The sequence below is a fragment of the Leopardus geoffroyi genome, chromosome C2 (genome assembly GCF_018350155.1).
Source record: "Leopardus geoffroyi isolate Oge1 chromosome C2, O.geoffroyi_Oge1_pat1.0, whole genome shotgun sequence".
Taxonomy (NCBI): domain Eukaryota; kingdom Metazoa; phylum Chordata; class Mammalia; order Carnivora; family Felidae; genus Leopardus; species Leopardus geoffroyi.
Window position 1 is genome coordinate 122,573,992 of NC_059333.1, and position 24,081 is coordinate 122,598,072.

The 24,081-nt window shown below is 50.2% G+C and overlaps 1 protein-coding gene across 1 annotated transcript in view; it reads right to left on the minus strand.

The window, feature by feature from the left end:
* Positions 1–235: 235 nt before the first annotated feature.
* SPSB4 (splA/ryanodine receptor domain and SOCS box containing 4) overlaps positions 236–24,081 on the minus strand; it is an 81,030-nt gene continuing 57,184 nt past the window's right edge. The window contains exon 3 of the mRNA XM_045503475.1: positions 236–1,614. Coding sequence (XP_045359431.1) covers positions 1,487–1,614 — 128 coding nt within the window. The 3' untranslated portion in view covers positions 236–1,486. The remainder of the gene's footprint in view (positions 1,615–24,081) is intronic.

Sequence of the window (24,081 nt, forward strand, 5' to 3'; positions counted from 1 at the left end):
CGTGGGGACTAGCTTTGTGGGGACCCAGGCCCCAGACACATTCGTTCTTCGGGGGCAGGCCTTTGTAAAGTGACTCAGGTTTGGGCTCAAGTGGGAACGACAAGACAGAAGACGCGAGAAGAGCCTGGAGAGGGGTTCCCACTTCTGCCTTATGAGGGTCTGGGAACACACCAGCCAGGCTGATGAAGGACGGCCTCCCATGCCTCCCCACACAGCACTTAGTAAACAGCGGAAGGACTGAACAACACACTTTATTAGAAACGCTCCTCATTCGTCAGTCAAATTCACATTAAAGTCGGGGGAGGTGGTGCCGTCTGGGGCTCTGGGATCCCACTGCGGTGACAATTTCCAGTTATAACGGAGTCTGGACAGAGCTCTGGGAGCGCACAAGAGATGCCCAACAACGGTGGTGGCGGCATCCCCAGGAGAGGACCAGGCTCGGGACCCGCACCCCTACGGGTCCGGGGCCGCCCGTGCAGCCCCAAGCTGATAAATAAACAGCACATCGCACACACGCTTGAAACAGAAACAAACTCGTTCGTGTCTCCTAAAGTGAAAAAATAATTCGCTCAAATAAAGCTTTGTGACGGCTAGGTACATCCGAATGGACGGTTGCCTAGAGTCCCTCAGCACCCCAGGAAGGCTCCCCAGCCTGAGGCCATCATCCACTCGGGTGTCACGATGCCCCCACTTCCCCCATTAGCACCTTTGGACTATGCACTGCCCTCACCACATTCCTCTTTTAAAATGCCACCAGATGTAAGATAATAATAATCAAGGCTACACTCTGTCCCCGGGGTGAATTAGTCAGACTCAGCTTCCCCGAAGAGAGGTGCCCAGGGTAGCCAGGGAACTGTGGGTCAGCGGTGGGGACAGAGGGCACGTGAAAGGGTAAGTAAACAATGTGCAAAGAGGTAAGGTGGAAGGGGTCTACACATGGCTTTGTCCACTTGCCAATTCTGTCATCAGGCATCCCTGGGTAACAGTCTTTCAAAGGAGCACAAAGTCCCAAGGTGTCAAGAGGGCGTCGGCACCAAGCTGCTTGCGTCCTTCATCATTCGGCCGCACTTTCCTCCCGGAGCTGGCCAGTCTTCCCCGGCCCTGTCTGCACCCGGGCACACCACAGCGAGCCTCCCGCCCAAATGTTTCATTCATTCTCGTGAATAAGGAGACACGCTCTCTGATCAATACCGGGGCCGCTGTGTCTTCTTGGTCGGGGGGCAGGATCTCGTTGGGCGCAGGCTCCGGCTCCTCATGGCTCCCAAGGAGGCGCCTGACTTAGGAGGGCTGCCTCCAGGATGGCAAATACTGTTGGTAAGGGACATTTCACTTTCAAAGTTGGGAACGCGTCCTGGTCCTTTTCAAGAATGGAGTGTCCTGGCGCTTTGGGGCGAGGAGGAGGATGCCTTCCTGAATGTACTGTGTGACCGTGAAATGACAGGCCCAGGCCCTGCTGTGTGTGGGTCCCCACTGCTGCTCCTCAGCCTCACTGGTACTGCAGATAGTTTTTGAGAGATTGAGGCAGGGGCAGGGTGCCGATGTCCCGTAGGCGCTGGCGGCCCAGGGCCAAGCGGATGGATCTCCGGCACAGGTCCATCAGCGGCAGGGGCTCAGCTGCAACGAGAGGAAAGTGGATTAGTCTTGCCGCTGCCTTCACACACCTGCTCACCCCTGCCTACCATCTGCCCACCACAGGCGCACCTGCTCCTCTGATCTGGCCTCCAGGGCTGGGACTCCTCCTCCAGGAAGGCTTCTTCAGTTATACTAGCTGGAGGCTTAGAGCAGGGGTTTTCAAACTGTGGGAAGCAACTGATTAAAGAATCCCGAAACCGGGGTGCCTGGGTGGCTCAGTTAGACTAAAGAATCCCGAAACCGGGGTGCCTGGGTGGCTCAGTTAGACTAAAGAATCCCGAAACCGGGGTGCCTGGGTGGCTCAGTTGGTTAAGTGTCGGACTTCGGCCCAGGTCATAACCTCACAGCTCATGAGTTCAAGCCCCGCCTCGGGCTCCGTGCTGACAGCTTGAAGCCTGGAGCCTGCTTCAGATCCTGTGTCTCCCTCTCTCTCTGCCCCTCCACCGCTCACTCTCTGTCTCTCTCAAAAATAAGTAAACATTAAAAAAAAAAAAAAAAAAAGAGGGGCACCTGGGTGGCTCAGTCAGTTAAGCCTCTGACTTCTGTTCAGGTCATGATCAGGCAGTTGGTGAGTTGGAGCCTGGCTGCGGACTCTGTGCTGACAGCTCAGAGCCTGGAGTCTGTTTCAGATTCTGTCTTCTTCTCTCTCTGCCCCTACCCCTCTCACACTCTGTCTCTCTCTCCCACTCAAGAATATAAATAAATAAATAAATAAATAAATAAATAAATAAATAAATAATAAATAGAATTCTGAAATCAATTCATTGGATGGTGACCAGCGATTTAAAAAAATAATTAAAAAAAAAAAACAAAGAAGAAAGACAAGAAAGAGAAAATGGAGAGCAATGACCATAGCAAGAGTAAGTATTCCACGAAAGCTGTTTCTCTGCTATGCATGTTCCGTGTGTCTCAATGGAAAAAATACTTCTCTCTGCAGGTCCCGATAAAAATGAAAGCCTCTGACCTAGGAGGGGATCTGCAGTGGGCTTCCTCTTAGAAACAGGTTAGGCTTGGGAAGGCTGTTTGAAATTCCGTTGAACCCTCAAACTTCTCCTGTAGCACCTTTCGATAATCAGCAGAGGGATGTATTTTCTTCTAATATCCAGTTCTGGGAAAATTCATGAATTAAAATTCATAACCCATAGAACATCTGGATGTGGGGCCAAGTTTAATTAGTTTTATTGCACACATATTTATTAAGCTCTTATTCTCTTCCAGGCCCTCTGATTGGACCTAGGTATACAGAGATAACTAAACCAAGGCCAGAGGCAGTCCGGAAGTAGAGAAAGGCTCAGGGCTGGAGTTTAAGCAGGTAAATACTTGTAACAGAGTGTAATAGATGCAATGATTCCTAAGTGCACAAGGGGCAGAAACTGGGCAGTTCCTATGGAAGAATTGTTTGAAAGCTTCAAAGAGAGGATTACTGAAAAGGTTTTGAAGGATGAATAGGAGTTTTATGTCACGTTAGGGAGGGGAGTATTCTAGGCCTAGAGAACAGGCAAAGGCACAGAGGCATAAAACAGGACAGCCTGGAAGGTCTGGAGGGAGAGGAATGGTGCTGGTCAGCTGGGTCAGGAATGAGAGGACGGTGGTAACATGTTGTCTCGTATGACTTGTATAGGGCTAGTTTCCCCAAGCTGATGATAGCACGCTAGAGGCCTAATGCTGCATCTTTTTTTTTTTAAGGTTTTTTTTTTTTGTTTTTTGTTTTTTTTGAGAGAGAGAATAGGGGAGGGGAGAGAGAGATAGAAAAGAAGACAGAGAGAATCCCAAGCAGGCTCTGCACTGTCAGCACTGAGCCCGGTGTGAGGCTCAAACTCATAAACGAAAGATCATGACCCCAGCCGAAATCAAGAGTCGGCCACTTAACCAACAGAGCCACCCAGGCGCCCCCTGAAGCTGCGTCTGAACGCTTTTTTGGTAACAGAACAAGTGACAGTTTAAAAGCATCTATAATGTGCTAAGATGCCATAAAACTGTAAGTAGTGAATACTAACACAAGAGTTGTGATAGGAATAATATGAGGGATGGGAAAGAGGTCAAGAGTGTGCTTTGGAGGAATTTTCATTTACGAGAGCTGCGGAGTTAATATGGAGAGCCATTCGAGTTAAAGCAGGACGTGGCCAGTGCACTGGAAGCCACACACCAGAGTGTCCCCAGCTCTCCTTCACTCGAGGCGAGGCTGTGCTGTGTGGCATATCCACGGGAAGTATTGGTGGCTTTAAACATTCTGGCCTCCATATCCTCTTTTGACCCTCATACGAACACTCATGTTGGCCAGGGAGGCCTGGCCTCCTGTTTATCAGGCCCAGAAAGCAGATCAGTCACCGTCAGTCACATGGTCACACAGTCACCATACCTAGACCCACACCCGACACCTCTCTTGAGGCGTTCCCATAGCTACACCCTGGTACCCAGCTCTCCTTCTCCCTGTCCTCCCATCTGGTTCTGATCCAAGCTTTGTGCTGCTCCCCAAATCATGCCTCTGTGAATACCCCCTCCCAAATCCCAATCCTCCTATCTAGTTATAGTTACTTTAAGTTGTTTATTTATATATTTTTTTATTTGAGTATAGCTGACACTCAATGTCACATTAATTTCAGGTTAACTGTAGTCACTCTTTACTGAAGATTTATGTGGTCAGGTGCTGTGGGGAGCTGCTCACGTGAATGTATTATCAAACTCATATCACAACAACCTTTTGGGGTAGAAGTTATTATAACTATTATTATTACCCTCATTTTATTTATTTATTTTTTAAGTTTTTTTTTTTTTTTAGCTTATTTATTTTGAGAAAGACAGAGATAGCGTGAGTGGGGGAGGGACCGAGAGAGAGGAGGGACAGAGGCTCCCAAGCAGGCTCTGCAGTGTCAACGTGGAGCCCAATGCCGAGCTCAAACTCACAAAACCATGAGATCGTGACCTGAGCTGAAGCCAAGAGTCAGATGCTTAACCGACTGAGCCACCCAGGCACCCCTATCCCCATTTTAAGGAGGAGGAAACTGAAACACAAAGAGTGTAAGTCACTTGCCCAAGGACATATGGCCGGTAAGGGCCCCAGCCAGGAGCCGGTCCCCACTCGTGGCAGAGCCCACGTGGGCCCCGTGCACAAGGTGTCCTGACCAGAAGTGCACTCTTCCTCCACTTAGACAAATGTGGCAAGGGTTTTCAATTCCATTCCTCGTCACAAGCAGCCTGTGAACTTCTTAAAGGACATGACTCGACTCACCTGTCCTAGGACCTACAGCCCTCAGTCTGCACACAGGGGGATGGCCCGGAAATTGTTCAATGAACAAATTGATGTTCTGCCTCAGGGCATGTCCTCTATAGATGTTTTAAGCTATTGGAATAAATTGCTCTTACCCGGAAGGATGTCTGCCTTAGCTCCCCCATGCTCCTGTAAATCCGCCCCCTGCCCCCAACAGGGCAGGTTTCAATTCAGGTGGGGATTTAATTGTGGTGGGGATTCAGTGAGCTGGAAAGTGTAACACACTTAGCATGATAACACAGAGTAGGTGTTTAACACGTGCCATTTCTAGCTATCTCCTCCACACCCGTGCGTTTGTTTGGTTGCCCTTGGTGAGGATAAGCTTGGGGAGGGCTGTTAACAAGGTAGGTTCTGGCTCTGAGGGGAGAGGGGCTGGCACTTTGCATCAGGAAAATTCTGAGCTGTTAATGTCTGATAATCATGCCAGAGCTTGAAAGCTTCCTTAAATATTTTAAAGCTCTAGGCACACATCAGGCCCTCAATCCCCAAAATGCTAAGCCTTGTCAAGCAAACCCAATGCCCTGTGTGTTCCCTGCCTAGTTAGGGGCTGAGGAGGAGGAAAGAACTCTGTTTATCCTCATTCCTCTGCGGTCTTTGAAATCAGTCCAGAGCCCAACTCCAAAGGAAGTGAGAAAGGGGGCTGGGGCTGGAGTTCAGGGCACGTCTTTAGCTCTGAATAGGAAATAAAAATCATCTCTGCTAATTTCTGAGCGACCTGTAAACTGAAGGCTGCACAGCAATGCCAGGGTGCACAGAGCAAGGCCTTGCTGCAGCCGTGGAACTTCCAGCACTTCAGGGATGCCCAGTGTTGGCTGGGCCCACCCTCCAACTCCTCTCTCTGACTCCCCTTGGCTTTGGAACCCTTCAGAGAACTTCCAAGCCTCCAAATGCCGAGGCTTGGAAATGACCAATTGGGTGGGAAGAGAAACACAGAATCTTTCAGCACAGGAGCCATTTTCAGAAATGTTTTCCAACCAAAATGACAATTGGAAAGGAGTCGTTGTTCACAAAAGCACCTATGCAAGTGGCCAATAAGCATGTGAAAAAGTGCTCAACTTTATGAATAGCCAGAGAAGTGCAAACTGACACTATAATGTGACTCTGCTGTCTGCCAGCCAGAATGGCCAAAATGAAAACAAGGCAATAGCAAGTGCAGACGAGGATATGGGACAACTGGAGCTCTCGTGACGCTGAGAGCATGTAAACTGGCACAACTATTTCAGAAAACTAAAGCTGATCCTGTGGCCTGCAGATTTCCTTCCAGTGTGCACCAGTGTGCTAAATGCAGGTACACGAATGCTCCTAGACGCATTATTGGTTTTTAAAGTTTATTTATTTTGAGACAGAGACAGAGAGCGAGCAGGGGAGGGGCAGAGAGAGAGGGGGAGAGAGAGAAATCCCAAGCAGGCGCCGCACTGTCAGCACAGAGCCTGATGCGAGGATCGAACCCACAAACGGTGAGATAACAACCTGAGACGAAGTCAAGAATCAGATGTTTAACCCACTGAGCCACCCAGATGCCCCAGAAGCAGTATCTGTAAGAGTGCGAATCTGGAAACAATTCTACTGTTCACCAACAGTGGAATGTAAGTGTAAATTGTGTATCTTCACATAGCACAACCCTAACCAGCCATGAGAAGGAGGACCCACAATTATATGCAAAAACACGGATGAATCACAAACATAATTTGGAGTGAAAGAAAAGTACATTTTGTGTGACTTCACCTATAAAGTTCCTAAAACAAGATGATGACATTAGGGCAGTGGCGATACTGGGCAGGGGGCGATTAGGAGGGGCAGGAGGAGGGGTGCCTGAGTGGCTCAGTCGGCTAAGCGGCTAGGCAGCGAAGTGTCAGACTTCAGCTGAGGTCATGATCTCATGGTTTGTGAGTTCGAGCCCCGCGTCGGGCTCTGTGCTGACAGCTCAGAGCCTGGAACCTGCTTTGGATTCTGTGTCTCCCTCTCTCTCTACCTCTCCCTGGCTCACACTCTGTTTCTCTCTCAAAAGTAAATAAATATTAAAAAAAAAAAAAAAAAAAAAAAAGGAGGGACAGGAGGAAGCTGGGGGACAGGTATTGTCCTGCTCTTTGAGTTCTGGTTGTACCCGCGTGTTCAATTTATAGAAACCATCCAGCTTTGTCACCTGAGACTTGCATGCTTTCTGCATATTTATACATCAAAAATGCATTTACATTAAGAAAAATAAAAGGTCACTGACTGAGTGGGGAGTGCCTCCACTCCATGGTTGGGGGGTGTGGACACAAGCCAGATGTCTTCCCAGCGGCCTCAATGGGGCCAAGTGAGAAGAGGAAGCTGGTTCGGAATCCCGTCTCCCACTCCCACCACCAGTGGGCCAGGCAGTTGGCTCACCTTCTCGGGACCACATTTTTCTCATCTGTAAAGTGGGGACAGCAACACTTCCAGCCACGTGTTGTGACGATAGTATGCCACAGCATGCTCCTTGCCTGAAAGACATTCTCTCTATGGTAGGTCTTATTTCAGGCCATCAGCCCAAGAGGCACCATTAAAAATAGTAACAATTTACTTATTGTGTTTCTAAAAATGCCTCAGTACATGGTCCTAATTGGCAACGCTCTGCTCTTGATGAAGATTTATTGAAGCTGGGGCTGCATGTCTGGTTCCACGCTAAAAATACCACAAGGCAATCATTTCCAAGGTTCTGTGGTGACCTGAATTCTTCCGTAACTCTCCACCAACCCCTTGTACAACCCCAAGTAAGCCACGGAACTTCTCAGGGGCTCTGTTTTGCTGTCAACAAAGTGGGAAGTTAGATCATCTGGCTTAGAGAATCCATATCTGTGATGGAAACGGTGAATGGTGGAGATTTCACACAGGGATTGGTGGCTTAAGCAGCTTCCCTGGGCCCCTTGAGGTCTCCTCTGCTCGCAGTAGAAGATGCCAAGATGTGAGTCCTACCCTACATCCATCCCTACATTGATATTTTGAAAAAAGATCAACAGTTTAAGGTCAGGAGATGAAATTCTTTTGCAACAGCTATAGACAGTGGTCAGCAGATAGGGGAAGGTTTGAGCGCCAGCCTTGAAACCTGAACTTCAGTAGACGTGGGTATTGTTTGTTTTTGGGAAAAATATGAGAAGACACGCATATGGGCAACCACATACACGCTCTATGTGCCTGACACCGTGCTAATCTCTCATCCATAGACTATGGTTTTGGTGTCAGAAGACTCAGAGAATTCCCTGCATGCCTCTGGGCCTCCCCTCATGCTGCTCCTTCAGCTGTCAGAACTCCCGCCCGCCTGCCAGAAGCCTGCCTCCTCTATAGGACCCCAACTAGGTGTCACCTCCTCGCCAGTGGCGTGGCTTCTCTGCCTTCTGTGTCTATACCTGTCAAGTGTCACTCCACTTAATTACACAAATGGACAAATATGTCATTGCCCATTCACTTCTAAAATATATGGCATCCCTGTACCAACCGGCCCCATCATGCTCTGCAGGGACCTCAGCTCATATCTAGAAAGCATTTGGAATCTGGAGTTTTCTCTTAGCAAGCTTCACTGTTTCCCCAGCAAAAAGTGTTGTGACTGCAGCTGGGACATAAGCAGCGTTTTCTGATGAACTCTGTCCCAACAAGCGTCACTGGCACAGATGGTCCCCACAGCACAGGTGGGGCCCGCGTTTTTCCCCCGGGATAGAGAGCGAGCGAGCCCCTTCACAAGCATGGGAATGCTGCACAACAGAACAGTCCTAATTAAGCATGGCCTTCCCTAGCAACACTGCGAACCAGGGACGTGGGAAACTTCCAGAGGGGAGAATCTGGAACAAAGTGTGCTAGGAAACACCACCTGAACTGTGTGAGGCTGTGCCTGAGGCGGCAGCCTGGACCACCGGCTTCTACCTCTCCTGCCCATGTCTCTCGAAAGGGCAGAGATGTGCACCTGTGTGTACGTGTGTGTTTAAAGGGTCTGACAACAGTACTGGAAAGCAAGACAGGCAGTCAGCAGCCTAGACGTTCGGATAAATTGTGGGAAGACAGGGACAGGACGGTGGAAAGATCAAGCAGAGAACTGGCAGCCCTGTGCACCAGGGGTGGACACAGCTCTCACCAAAGGAGCCCTGGAGAAGCCCCAAGCTCCAGCAACAGAGGACAAGACATAGGCTATCATCAGGGTAATCCCTTGGAGAACTACAAGCTCAGCATCTGGGACAGCTGAAGCCTGGGCTCGCTCTCTGCAGGAGACAGACAGCCTCGGGGAAGCTCCTGGTCAGCGCTGCGGTCAGAGATTCCGAGTGGAGCACGAGCCAGCCCTTCTCCACCGCAGAGGGCATGCTGGCCGGGGGGAGACGCTTCCATCTGGATGAAGCGCCCGCGGGTCTGGCCCGCCCAGCTCCCTGACCCAGTCCTCTCCAGAAAGGTGGGTCCAGAAAGACAGCGGTCACCCAAAGACTCCACAGCGCTCCCACCGCAGGGGAACTGCGCTGCTACGGAGCGAAAAGCAGCTACACTTCAGATTCTGAAAGAGGAGCCTCTGCCCACCCAGTCTGATTGTTACTCAAGGAGGTGCTCCTGCAGAATGAAAACGTGCTCCAAGAAACAGGATGGCACGAGTTTCCAGGACAAGGAGAGAGGAAATGGAATGTGCATGTGAAGGAAGGTGGAGGGATGGGCATGAAGAGCCCTTAGATCTCCTGCCTGTGGCCGTCGCTTCTCTCAAGTGCCATCCTCCCTGTGACGCTCTCTGCCTCCTCACCTCTGGCCCCAAACCTCAGCCAATCTTCCACTGTGCTCTCTGGAACTGCAGCTTTGTACGCAGAAAATGGCACCCCTGACTTCCCCAGGAGCTCCCCCCACCTCCTGCCTGAAGGGCCCATAACATTCTCTCCCAGACTCCACGGCCCCTCGGCCTTCCCTGGGGGCCGTCTGTGCCCGCAGGCCCAGGAGGCGGGCAGACTCCTTGCACATCTGAAGCTCCACACCTGCCAGTCGCTTGTGAGAATTCCCAGCCCCTCTTTGCACCCCTTGGCTCTGACCCTTGCTTCTTTCATCCACTGACCTCTGGCCCCTTGTTTGTCAGGGTGCTGGCCCGGCCTCCCAGGTCCCCTCTCCGCCCACACCTGCCGCCTCCGCCTCTGATGCAGTCCTCCACAGGCACAACCCTCTCATCACTCAGGCTCCTGGTTCTGGACCACCTCGTGCTTGGGACACTCCCCTCCACCCAGTGCCCACCCCTGGGTCATGCCATGGAGCTCAGCCACTTTCCCTAAATGCCCATTTCAGCACCCCAGTCTCTGACCACTGGATCAGCCTCCCCCACTGTGGCCACAGGACCCTCTCTTTTTTCGCTCAACCCATCAGCATTCTTTTCTTTCACCTTCCTCCTCACCCCAGCTGAATGATTCACCATCCCCAGAGACAAAGGATGGGGGGGGCAGACGGGTGGATGGGTAGCCAGTAGCCACTAAGTGGCCGGGGGCGCAGGGCTGGAGACTGAGAACGTACAGGGAGCTAGGAGCCCCTTGAACTCGGTTCATCTCTGTTCAGGTCCATTTCAGGGCCCCCTCGCCCTGAACCTGCTGCACAGCTGAGTGAAAAGTGGCTGAGCAGCTGGCAGCCCTGGGCCTCGGCCACCAGCTGGCAGGGTGGCTTCGCCTTCCTCCTTAGGGTCTCAGCCTCTATCAGCGTGGAAAGTGGTTTGGCAAGAAGGCTCAGGGTCCCTTCCACAGCTGACACTTGGCAGAACAGAAATCAGATTTAATCCTGGCAGCGGAAGGACTCTGACTGAACCCAATCAAATTAGGCTTCAATGTACATGAAAAAGTGAACAGCAAGGCTTTTGTGAGATAAATGTTAGATGAGCCTTGGAGATCTAGGGCCGTGGCTCTCATGCTAGCACAGGCAAGGTGGGCTTCCTGGGGGAGGTGGTACTGAGCCATACTCTGCTGTGTTACCAAAGGCAGGGCTGGTGCTTGGAGGCCGCACTCAGGCTTACCAAGTGAGACTCATGTTAGCCACAGGCTCACATTAGCACTGCCGAAGGAATGAAGACTCTTGGTGACCTGAGTCCTTCATCTGAGGGCTTTCTATCCATGGGTGCTCTCTGCTCTCTTGGCCCGGATCTAGCAGAGCTGGGGTTGCCTGCCCACTCACTCTGCCGCTGTGTCCAGGCCCCGCCAAAGCCAGTGGGTGGGTGTCGGCTGCTGCCTTCACCCCACTGTGAGGAAGAATGAATGGCTCCAGGCAGGTGCTGGGGGACTCGGGCCTCTCTGGGGATTTGTGGCCTCTGCCCTGTTGAGCTGCCTCAGCCCCTAAGTGGTTGCAGGCTGAAGAAGCCTCTGTGTGTTTAGGCTGGGGGGGACTGGGGAGACGGAAAGAAGATCCCGTCACTTGCCCAGCCTCTTGAGAGCCTGGCAGGGATGTGGGGAGCAGTGCTGGAGAGAAATCCTAGCTCGGCTTCCATCCTCCTACAGGGCCAAGGTCAGTCTCTGTTGACAGCAAACTTGAAATTTCCCTGAATGATGTAAGATCTCTTCGCTGGCCCATTCTGCAGATGGGGAAATCAAAGCATGAGGACATCACTGTTATTATTATTTTTTTTTAACGTTTATTTATTTTTGAGACAGAGAGAGACAGAGCATGAATGGGGGAGGTGCAGAGAGAGGGAGACACAGAATCGGAAGCGGGCTCCAGGCTCCGAGCCATCAGCCCAGAGCCCGACTCGGGGCTCGAACTCACGGACCGCGAGATCGTGACCTGAGCTGAAGTCGGACGCTTAAATCAACTGAGCCACCCAGGCGCCCCAGGACATCACTGTTATAATCAAAGTCTTCTTAAGAGGGCTTGGAGGGACACCAGAGTCCCAGTGTCATTTTGTGGACTTTGAGGATAAAGTCTTGTCCCTCTAATGCAACGATGAATCACAGATGCAGGCACTCATCATACTTCTACTTCTAAACTTGCTTTGCAGGACCTGAGCAGGGAGCTGGGCACACAGGGGCTCCCGGGGCTACAGATGGGACAGGGAGATGAGAATGAATGGTGGCAGCCCAGCTGGGTTTGTGTTTAAGAGCAGGAATTGTAAGGGGGGGTTGTGAGAGCCAGGAAGAGGGGCACCTAGCCCAGCCTGGGATTATCCAGGATGGCTTCCTGGAGGAGGCTGCAAGTAAGAGAAGTTTCAGAAGATGAGTAAGAGTTAGCTTTACTGCTGGGTGAGGATGCCTATTGGCTCCAAAGCCATCTCTCTAAGATGCGTTCAAGGAATCTCGTTTGTGTAAGTAACATTGGGAAAAGTTCACAGTTTTCTCAAACGACACTTTGAGGAAACAAAAACCAGTTGTTGAAGATCTAGTCTGTTAAAAGAAAAAGTCAGCGCCCTCTCTTTACTGGGAGTAGAGGCTGTACCCTTGATCTTAGCCAAGTGTCCATGAGGGTGCCCAGGCGAGTCCCAGGAGTGAATGTACACTGTGAGATGGTGTGTGCCTCACTCTTCAGATGAAGACATTTCCAGAAAGGCACATCTCCCTTTCCATTCTCATGTCCCTGAATTCTGACTGGAATGATCAGTGGTGGTGTTCCTGAAGCCTGAGGAACATTTCATTTTGGAGGGGAAACTAAAATGACTATCGACCTCAACTCGACAGGTACTTAGCCCCTGCTATTACCTGAGTTGGGGACAGCGTCACACCAGCCTCTATATCGGCCCCAGTCTGGGACCCTCGTGAGCGATCCATGGCCCAGGAGCATCAGTTTCAGCCGGGAGCCTGCTGGGAATGCGGGAGCTCCGGCCTACCCCGAACAGCTGCATCAGGCCCAGCAATTTCACAAGATCCCCAGTGATTCCAACACAACAGTCTACAGGCCCGCTCCATGGGGCTGCTCCACACACATCCCAACACCCAGCAGAGAACCCACGTATCTCCCCCGGCCCATCTTCCTCACCACTGTGCTTCTCTGGTGGGATCCCTGTCCTAGGGGCCATGTCTCAGGCTCCTAAGCCCTCCTCTGCCCTCCAAATTGGCCCCACCAGCAAGCCCTGCCATGCCCACCTTCTAAACACCTCGGATCCATCCTGACATTCTGTCTTCGCGACCAGCCCTCTGGTCACCTCCTGACCCCGCCACGAAAAGCAGCCTCCCGAGCGTCCCCCTGCCTTTGCCCTCTCCCCATCTAGTATAGCTTCCTCTCTCTGCTGTGTGAGCCTGTCCCCCAAATACTTTCCCCAGCAGAGGCCTGTGAGTGGTTCTCATCATTATGGTGACTCGCCTGAGGAGTTCATGGGACAACCCCTGTTGGAAATATTCTGCCCTGTGGCCAGACATCACCGTCTATTTTTCCATTTGGGAAGTGTGGTTTCCCTACCCCCGACCTGTGATAAATCCCTGACCACCCCGAATTCCCCTAGAATCACTTCCTGTTGGTGGTGTTCTCTTCACCCCTGTAGATGCTGGGCTCCCACAGGTAGGGACTGGCCCCTATCCTTGCTGCCCAGCCCTTAAGGCTCTGCTCTGCACACGGGTGCTTGGTCCCCGGGACCAAGGAGGCAGCTGCGATGAGCCTCATCTTTGCAAAGGAAGTGGTAGCCCAGCTCTTCTGGTGCAAGAAACACATTTTTAAAAAGTAGCCCTTCTACATTGCCCTAAGCTGGCTGAAGAACCCTCCAGCAAGGTCCCACCGGCAGACAGAATTAGCAACACATTGCGCCAGTTCCTCGGTCTGGTGGAGGGATGTTCCTGACTCAGCCGAAAAATTTCCCAGAATATCTGGCTGTTTTCAACTTGGGGCTTGCCCTGGGGAGCTGCACGATGGCTGGACACCCTGGCTTTGGATGAGGACAGCCCCTGGCCATGCAGGGAGAGCCTCAGGGAGGTGGGGGGGGAGGGCTCTGGCTGTGATACACCCTGCACCACGGATTGTCCTATGTCCCCAGAAGTCTTCTCTGCTACTGCAGTCCTGGGAACAGCCTGGTTGCCCCTACAGATGCTGAAAGAAACACATCCAGCATGGGAAGACCACATAAGAGAGCACAATGGTCCTTCGGAGACAGTTGGTGCAGGTCCCATCCAGGGCAGTGCGGGGGCCCTCAGGGGTGGGTCCCCCTTTCTCATGGTGTGTCCCCTTCTAAAGGAGAAGAATGAGGGGTGTGGGGGCAGCAGGACTTGCCGACCACGTAGCAAGACTTACTTAAAGCCATAACAATGAATACAGTGTGGCATTCGAACAGATAAACTAGAAAAGTTCAAGAACAACTAAAACTAAATAAGCCATTGTTTACACATATGTCTATAAGTGAAAAATCTAGGGGCACCTGGGTGGCTCAGTCGGTTAAGTGTCTGAGTTCAGCTCAGGTCATGATCTCGAGGTCCATGGGTTTGAGCCCCACAGCGGGCTCTGTGCTGACAGCTCGGAGCCTGGAGCCCGCTTTGGATTCTGTGTCTCCCTTTCTCTCTGCCCCTCCCCTACTCATGCTCTGTCTCTCTCCATCTCTCAAAAATGAATAAACGATTAAAAATAGTTTAAAAAGCAGTACGTGAAAAATCTATAAGGAACAATAAACACAAAATTCAGAGAAGTGCAGGTTGGCAGGGATGAACCACGGATGTGCACGGGGGTATCCAACTGCCAATGTTCTAGTCCTTGGGTTGGGGATAGATTCATGGGAACATTAAATTATAAGGAAGTAAATACATAAAGAAGCAAGTTAGAATGAAAGAGGGCTATGCATGGGGCGCCTGGGTGGCGCAGTCGGTTAAGCGTCCGACTTCAGCCAGGTCACGATCTCGCGGTCTGTGAGTTTGAGCCCCGTGTCAGGCTCTGGGCTGATGGCTCAGAGCCTGGAGCCTGTTTCCGATTCTGTGTCTCCCTCTCTCTCTGCCCCTCCCCCGTTCATGCTCTGTCTCTCTCTGTCCCAAAAATAAATAAAACGTTGAAAAAAAAAATTTAAAAAAGAAAGAGGGCTATGCATGGCTCTGATGGCGGTGTATCACAACTAAGGATTGTGTTTAATCCAATTCTCTGTATCAGAGGTTCAGTCAAAAACAAAAAAAGAGAAAGAGCAAAAGTGAGTGAGACAAGTCATGGACTGGCCTCTATCTGGCCAGAAGCTTGGCCAGAAGACAATTTATAGCTGACTTCGAGCTGATGAGTAATAACGGAGTCACCCTCGCCTGCCGAGAACTTAGAGCTGCTTAGGAAAAGGTGCCGCTGGAAGGAGACACAGCCCAGGCCTGGAGCTGAATTCTGGCTTTAAGCGGCCAGCTGCTTCCTCTGTAGAAGGGGGACGATGCCTGCTTTGTCGGGTGTGGGGGTGTGGGGGCACGAGATGAGGGGCACGAGCTTAGGCCCTGGCACACCTGGGTGATCAAACGTGACAGCTATTGTTTCAGAACAGTTGGTCCTTTAGAACAAAGTGAAAGCAGCTGGTGTAGACAGCGGGACGGACACCCCGTGTAGGATGCCTCCACGTCAACAACTGCTGGGGAGGCCCTGCAGCTGGTGTGCCACGAAGCCCGCATCCGAATCTAGCTCGGTGAAATCCCAGACTCCAGCCCTCTCCATCAGCCCCTTCTACTTTGGGGATGTTCCTCCAATCTTTTCATCAGAAGCAGAAGCATGAGGAAAGCCATGAGGGTTGATCTATTTTCAAAGTCTATCTTGGTGTTCTTCTGGGCTCTTTGGCTGCATTTTTGGCAATAATAATAGTAAAAATCTAAACAGTCACAGCAAGGATGTACATAGCACTTCTAATGTCTGGAGATGGTCTAAGTCTTACTGTACTTATGCCTCACCATCACCCAATGAGGTAGCCCACTTAACAGACTGAGGAAACTGAGGCACCGAGAGAGGTTAGGTAGCTTACTTAAAGCCAGCTTCAAGTGGTTAAAAGGGACCAGAACTCAGGCAGTGTGGTTTGGGACACACCTTATATTGGCAGACTCTCCTGGGGAAGTGGGGTGACAGTCACTGAGGAAGAAACCTAGGTCTGCTGATTGTCCCCAGTCTCTGTGCCCCCATGCCCCAAGACTCAGCCTTGCTCCGTGTGTGTGTCAGGGAGGGGTAGCTCTTTCTTTGTGCGTGGAGATCCCTGGATGGACTGGAGGTGAGCCCCTGGCCCAACAAAGCCCAGCCATGGCTGGCAGGCAAGTGGTGAGATATGGGGCCAATGAGGGACTCTGCCTAGTCAGGGACAGCTACTAATGCGTGGTCCAGTCCACCTGGTTGCACCTGGGATTTTGTCTGAAGAATCTGGAAAGGAGAAGGAAGCCAGAGAAGACTGCCTTCCACTGTCATCCCTTCCTGAATCAGCCCCAGGGCCATGTACCCTGCAACCATCGAGGCTAATGGGGACAGTTGACTCCTGTTTTCTAGCAAATAGCCAAGGTCAGGCAAACTTCCTTCCACTTGGGAAACGTCACCACCCTAGCCTCTTGCTAAACAGCATAAGTCTCAGGGGTTTAATACGAAGGCCTTCTAATGGATTTATGGTGTTTATTTGACCTTTCCAAGTGTGAGCTCAGAAACAGGCCCAGAGGACGATGGTGGAAGCTTGTTTTTCTTAACTTAAGCAAAGCTGATGAGTAAACTGAATTCTTGGATGGAGTCTGCCTAGTTTTCTCACCCTGGCTCCCCCCCTCCTTTAGCCAGAGGATCCAAGTAGCTCAAGAGGAACCCCGTATTTAGGGGATAGCTTGGGAAGAGAAAAAGTGTGTCTACTGAAAAGCGGCAAGTGATGAGGTCTGTAAATAAAAATGTTCCGTGTGTAAAGAGCCATGATACAGCATAATAGCTAGCAAATTTGCAAACTCCTGCTCTATTTCCATCTCTCATTTCAAGGCAAATGGCTCTTGCTTTAGATAACTTTTTAAAAAGTTAATGGTCAGTACATGAATGAAAGCCACTTCTAGTATCACAGATGTGTTTGGATTTTAGACCAGAGGCGGCCAACTCCAATGCCTAGGGGCCAGAGGGGTGGCCTGTGTGAGTGGCAGGCGCAGGTGTGGGCAGTGGGCATGAGGGTTGGGAGGGGGAGTCCTCCACTAGAGGGCGCACACAAGCTCCAGCCACGGATCCACGCAGGAAGGTGCGTCCGGTGTTACGGATTTCCTGCTCTTTCCCAAACCCCTGACATCCAGATTCTTATGTGACATTTCTGTGTCAAAACATTTCTAGGGCCAGACACAGACCCAGGCTAGTGGTGTCGGTTCACTGCCGAGTGAAGCTCCTCCACCACCTTGTCAGAACTTGGTTAACAGTCATCCCACCCTGCGGGGAGGGGCACCCCCCATCCTCGTAAACTTCTGGAAGGTCCGATCCAACCACAGAGGCACAAACTCGATGGGATCCAGCAATGTGCTCACTGTTCCTCTATGCTGAGGATGACCCGAGCTATAATATCCACGATGACACATAAGAATCCTGAACTTCACGAAAACCCCATTCTCTCTCTCTCCAGCATCTCTCACCATGGATTCTGAGTATTCTGATTGGGAAGATCTCACTCACTTGGTCACCAAATGCACCCACTCCTTCTTCGCACTCGGTTTTCCTTGTGTAGACAGACTGGCGAACCAACCAGGTTGGCAAAATGTACAACCTCCTGTAGGGGTTAGGGCACCTGGCAGTCCAGGGGCACTGGAGGATCACCACAGAGTATCAGTAATGATACCACCACCACTATCCCACCAACGGTAATAATGGTTAATATGGAGCTCGCCCAAGTAACAGACACTTGCCCTTTGGTAACTCGTTCAGTCCTCTGCATCCTATGAGGCAGGTACCATGTTTACCCTCGTAGAGACGAGGAACTCAGGAATCGAGAGGTCGTGTGATTCCCAAGGTCACCCAGAAAAGAGGGCAGAGCTGTTCCTCCCAGAATCTGTTCCTCACAAGACACTATCCAACGCCCAGAATACTGATGTAGTTGGTGTAAAATGTCCATATCTATTTTCCCATAAAATCAGACACCTTATTTCTTATTTTACTCCAGACAACGGGTAGCAGATGGTAGAGGTTTGGCAACGAAAATATATTGGTAGAGAAAAATGACAGACAAAATTAATTTTTTTGCTAGTGTGAGTTGGACAAAGGCAGGAAAATATTTTAGTTCCGGTTGTGGCAAAACCAGTTTCTTAAAGGAACACAGATTGAGAATCCCCTTGACCAATCTTGCAGGTTGCCAAGAGAATCGATCTTAAATGAGAAGCTCTTACCACAAAAAAGATAAGGTACTAGGTGATGGGATGGGGGTGTTAGCTTCCCCTGCAGGGGTAATCATTTTGCAATATGAAAGGGTATCAAATCAACACATTGTACATCTTAAACTTACACGATGTTGTATGTCAATTATATCTCAATAAAGTTGGGGGGGGCAGGTGGAGGCTTGTTTCCCAATTATAGTAATAATAATAATAAAACAGCCGAAGACGGGCAGCCGCTGCCCTCTGCTGGGCCCTGCATCCGGGCCCAGCCCTGCCCCACTAGCTTGAGATGCAGCACCTCTCTGGGTTGGCATAGTGAGCCAGACACAGCACCATCATCCCATGTTATTTCGCAGCGAGGAAAACAAGCCGGGAGGCTTAAACTGCTGGCACAATACTACAGACCTGGCGAGGGGCGGTCAGCGCTGGTGGGTATTCGCTATGCTTTCGTCAATTACCCCCTGGAGTCCTATGTTCCCTGAGGATCTGCTGTGTGCAAAGCCAGGTGCTGGGGAATCAGAAATGAGTCAGACACCCTCAATTTGGGGAGCACACAGTGTCCTAGGGGTCATGGGGGATAAAGGGTGCTCCCCAGTGCCATGCTCAGGGTGAGTGAGTTCACCCCTCAAATACTTTCTGCATGAGCATAACCGCCCTGTTGACTGAAGTCTGGGGACAGCTTCCTTGCAATGAATTTATTTTTTAATTCAGGTGAGGTGGACCTAACATAAAATTAACTATTTTAAAATCGACAATTCAGTGGCATTTAATACATTCACAGTGTTGTAGAGTCATTACTTCAATCCAGTTCCCTTGTTATCCCTTTTTATCACCTTTTTATCCCTTTTTATCACCCCCAGAGGAGATCCTGTACCCATTAAGCAACTAGTTCCCACCATCCCTCCTTCCTCCAGCCTCTGGCAACCACTAATCTGCCTTCTGTCTCTATGAACTTATTTTGGATATCCCACATAAATGGAATCATACAGTACGTGGCCTTCTGTATCTGGCTTCTTTTATTTAGCAACAATGTCTTCAGGGTTCCTCTATGTTGTAGCATGTATCAGAACTTCATTCCTTTTTATGGCTAAATAATATTCCATTGTGTTGAAATGCCATATTTTGTTTATTCATCCGCTGACGGACATTTGGGTTGTTTCTACCTCTTTTTTGGCTGTGTCTATGTATATTTGGGTACAAGTATTTGTTTGAACACCTGTTTTCATTTCTCTTGGGTATATAACGAGGAGTGGAATTATTGGGTCATGTGTTGACTCTATGTTTAACTTTTTGAGGAATCACCAAGCTGTTTTCCACAGTGGCCACCTCGTTCTACATTCCCACCAGCAATTTCCCCATATCCTTGTCAACACTTATTTTCAAAAATGTGAATTTAGTTGGACGAGATTCCTGGAGTGAGAGACAGAAGACCCAGGTCTCGGCTGTGCCACAGACTCACTATAATATAGTTAATAGCGGCCAGCATTTCTACAGTGTGTGCTACACCAGGCACTATTTTAAGAACTTTCCGCAAACTAGCTTCATTTAATCCCACAACAGCCATCAGTATCTTCCTTTACAGATGAGGAAAATAAGTCACATGGAGGTCATAACCTGCCCGAGATCACTCAGCCAGTGAGTGGGTTCAGGAGGGATCCGAGCCCAGGCAGTGTTAACGAAGGTTCCAACTGCCGCACACAGGGCGTCTCTGGGCTGCGGTTCTCAGCCTGCGTGAGGCAAAAGGGCAGGTCTCTTGGCCAAAGCCACAGGAACTTTTTGCAAATGAATTTTTATGTAGAACCACAGGTAGAAGGAAGGTGACCAGAGTGAGGGGTGGGGTCTCAGGTAACACCCTCAAGGTGGGGCCTTGAGGACTTCAGAGGAACAAGGTTTTGGGACTCCTTTGCAAGATCCACGATTCTGGGAAATGAATGTTGACACGAAACCTCAGACTTTTGTCCAATGGCTAGAAAGGGCACATTATTTGATACACCTTACATTTACCAAGCATGTTGTCTCTTTTCTGAGGACCTTCACAAATACCCTAGTTGCTATCAGAGTGAATCATTCCACAAATACACTCGAGAATGTCTGAGGCCCTAAAGACTTCTATTTACTAGGATAGGCTTTTCAGGAACCAAAGAGACCTGCTGATTTCAGTTAAGTGCAGACTGGAGAATTCCCGCTCTTTTCTTGCCTTGGTTTCAGGCCCCGTGGCAATCTCCCACAAGCTGGAGCCTCTTTCCTGTCTTGTCAGTTCAAGCTTGGGATCTAGAATAATCACCAAGTATTGAGCACTTACTACATGCTGGGCCTGGTGCTCAGAATTTTTGACACATCATCATCTCCCTTAATCCTCACTGCAACCCGTGAAGGGCCCATGTGCCTTATCCAAAACCCTGGGGCCAGATTGTTTCAGAATTGAGAGAGTTCCAGAGTTTATTAATTAAGTTGCATATGCCATGTATTGCATAACATCCCTGTGGTCTGGGGCAGCGCCTGTAATCAAATACATTAATATTTCTATAGTGAGACCTATGAATATTCACACTGAGGGAAATAAGGAATGACTATAAATAGGCTCACACCCGTTCCAATGGAGTCTGGCTGCCAAACGAGTTTGCCCCAAACTTAGGAATAAAGTTCTGGTGTTCACAACATAGTCCTGCACCAATATCTCTGTTTTACAGAGAAATGAGGCTCTGAGAGGTTACATGACCGGCTAATTGGGGTAACGTAGCTGGTGAATACTGGAGATAGAATTTGAGTCAGAAGTCTGTCTTTAGCATTCATGTCTATAGCCACTTGGCAACATGGGGAAAGGGTACAGGGGTGCCCCGGTAGCTCTGCTGGTTGAGCGTCTGACTCTTCACTTGGCTCAGGTCATGATCCCAGGGTCACGGGATGGAACCATGCATTGGGCTCCATGATGAGTGTGAGGCCTGCTTAAGATTCTCTCTCTGTCTCCCTCTGCCCCTCTCCCCCATTCTCTCTCTTTCTCGCTCTGTCGCTCTCAAAATAAAAAATAAAAATAAATTAAAAAAAAATTGTTAAGAAAGGAAGACAGCCAAGATTTCTAGGGAAAACAGCTGAATGTTCAAATCTCCGCTCTGCCACTTAGGAGCTGCGGGAGCTGGGAAAATCCCTCACCATTGACCCTGAGCTTCTGTGAGGTCTTTAGGGCTGTTGTCAAATATTCCAGCTTTTGCCCTCCAGGCACAGATCAGCTTTCCCTTTCCCTACTCATCTGCAGTTAGGTGTGACCATGCACTTACTTTGGCTAATGAAAGGTCAGTGGGAGTGCTGTGTGTCACTTCCAAGTGGAAGTTTTAGCAGCCAGTATGTGCACTGCTGTCTTCTCCTTTCCATTAGGGACCATTAGAAGCTGTTCCTTTTTCCCTGGACCTGAAGGACATAAACCTTGCAAAATAGAGCCTCGGGCTGACCAGGGATGGGCAAAAACAAACCTTGGTTGTTTGAAGTCAGTGCAATCTGGGGTTTGTCTATTATAGCAGCAAAACCTGGCCTACCCTGACTGAAACGGGCCCCTTCCCTCGAAAACAAGTGACGTGAAGACTGAATGAGGTGGCACCTGTGAAACTCCAAGACACTGCCTGGCAGTGAACGTTAGTTAATTCCTCTTCCGGCCTCAGCCTGAATTCCCCAGCTATAAGGAATGGGGTATAATTGTTATCCCGCTGTGTGTGAATGAGTAAAACTGCTTGTTAATACCATGAGGTATTAACGGAAAGCATTTTGTGGATGTTTACTTGTATATTCAGTCATACATGTCCCTCACCCCACTCTGGCTTTGATGGAGAGGCTGGGGAGAGGTGTGTGGGGGGGGAGGGGGGGTTGGGGACAGAACCTCAGCCCTGAGATAAATGGCCACCCGAGGACTCCAGGTTCCTGATGGAAGGGACAGCTGTGGGCCAAATATCCCCAAAGACAGGACTGCAAAGGGCCCGCTTGTGACAGGAGGAGGTCAGGGGGGCCAGGCAGCCTGCTGACAGCTGCTGAGCACAGAGAAGGCACCATTTCCCTCAGGAGGGGCTTCCAGGCGAGCCCGCTCAGGCCGACAGATGGAGGGAGTGAGGCTGCGGGGAGGAGATTCTCTGTGATGAAAATGTGCAGTTGCCACGGGACTTGCATTAAGACCCCATTTAGCAACACCGATTAAGGAGCTATAAATAGCACCTGGGCTCTCTCACAGGCCATAAAACACACTTCCCTGCACTGCTCCCAGCCTGCAGCCTGCCCTGCTTAATTGGGGCTCAAACTAAAATACCTGGAAGGCCACTTTTTGATGGAAGGCCCTTGTTGTCATAGTGACCAGTTGCCGGGCTAGGGATGGGCCAGAGGCTTGACACAGGGCTTCTGAGGCAAAGGTGGGGGAGGAGAAAGCTGGGGAGGAGGAAGGGGGGGAAAGGGAATGGGGGGAGGGGAGGGAACACTGACAAGGGTTACTATGGAAGTCTGGAAGCACACATCAAGAGGCTAGTGGAGACATCAGCCTACTCCCCCACTGACTGTAAAAAATGGCAGCCTCAGCCATCACCTTTTCCAACCCATAGTCTAACAATGAAGACCATCGAGGCAAGGCAGTGGGCCTGGCTGGCCTTGGGTAGATACGAGAAGCAGAAGACTCGAGTTTGAGTCCTGGCTCAGTCACTGAACACACTGAACAGCTGGGAGACCTTGGGTGGGCTTCCTACTCTTCTGGACCTCTGGTCTTTTCCACCATCAACAAGAGACCGGATGAGAAGGTCTCTTCGTGCACAGCTGGGGCTCTACAGCTGAACTCCCACCACTGTCAAGAAGAATGATGAAGCCCTCTGGGTGCTGAGTCACCTCCAAGATATATGAAACGAAGAAAGCAAGGTGCACATCAGGGCATAAGGGGAATGCTGCTGTCTGCGTACCTGTGAAAAATCCCCTAGAAGAAAACCCAAGAACCTGACAGCAATGGTTGCCTCTGGGGAGGGTAGCTGGGAAAAAGGGTGGGCAGGAAACTTTTCACTGTTACATCTTAATTAAACTTTATGAATGTATTTAATATAAATACATTTTAAATTTAAAAAATATGGGACTTCAAAAGGCCCAGGTTTAATGAATGAACAAATGACCAACTACATCAGTGGGGTCACCCTTACATGACTACTCTCCGCCTCATGTGCTCCTTGAACTTCTTGCAGTGTCCTGCACTTGGCTATGTGTTTTAAAGCCTCTGTGCCTTTGCACATGCTATACCCATCTAGCAACAGCCTTTCCATCTAGCAACCTCTTTAAATCTCAACTCCAATATCCCTCTTCTGTGAGCACTTCCTAGATGCCACAGCTGCCCCAAACACCTGTTATTCTCCCCACTGTACTTCCTAGAGCACTTGATTAATCTTCTCTCACTGAATTACCATTATCTGTGCAGCTGCTCCAATAACTAGGAGCTTTTTGAGGCCGGGCCCCTATCTGATTTCAGAGTGTATCCCAGGCCCTCACATAGAATGCTGCTCAGTATCTCTAAGGGATCACACACACACACAGGGCATCCATTCCAGATGATTCCCTGCGGTTTATCTGCTGAAATTTAAGTCTCTACTTTCACACCACCTCCTCCCTTGGCCTCATTTGGGTGTGCTGGGAAAGTTACGTTTTCACATTAGTCTGAGCAAAATACAATTAGGAAGGGATGCCCTGCAGCAAGAAATAACCACAGTGGATGCACCCAGCAACACACATAGCGAGGGGCCTGCCCCACTGCTCTAAAGAGAAAGGATTCTGTGGATTCTTCACGGCAAAGGTTACATCTGGGCCTTCACCTCAGCTGCCTTCCTGCCTGGATACTCAGGAATCCCATGGAAATGAGGCACCCACAGGAAGGGGCTGCCAGGCAGAGGGCCTTGGCTCTGCAATTTAACTGGTTGAGCGGCCTTGGCAAGCCCCTCTCACCGGTCCCCATCCATAGCACGGGGGCTTGGACCAGGGTCCCTAAGGCCCTTCCCATTTGAAATC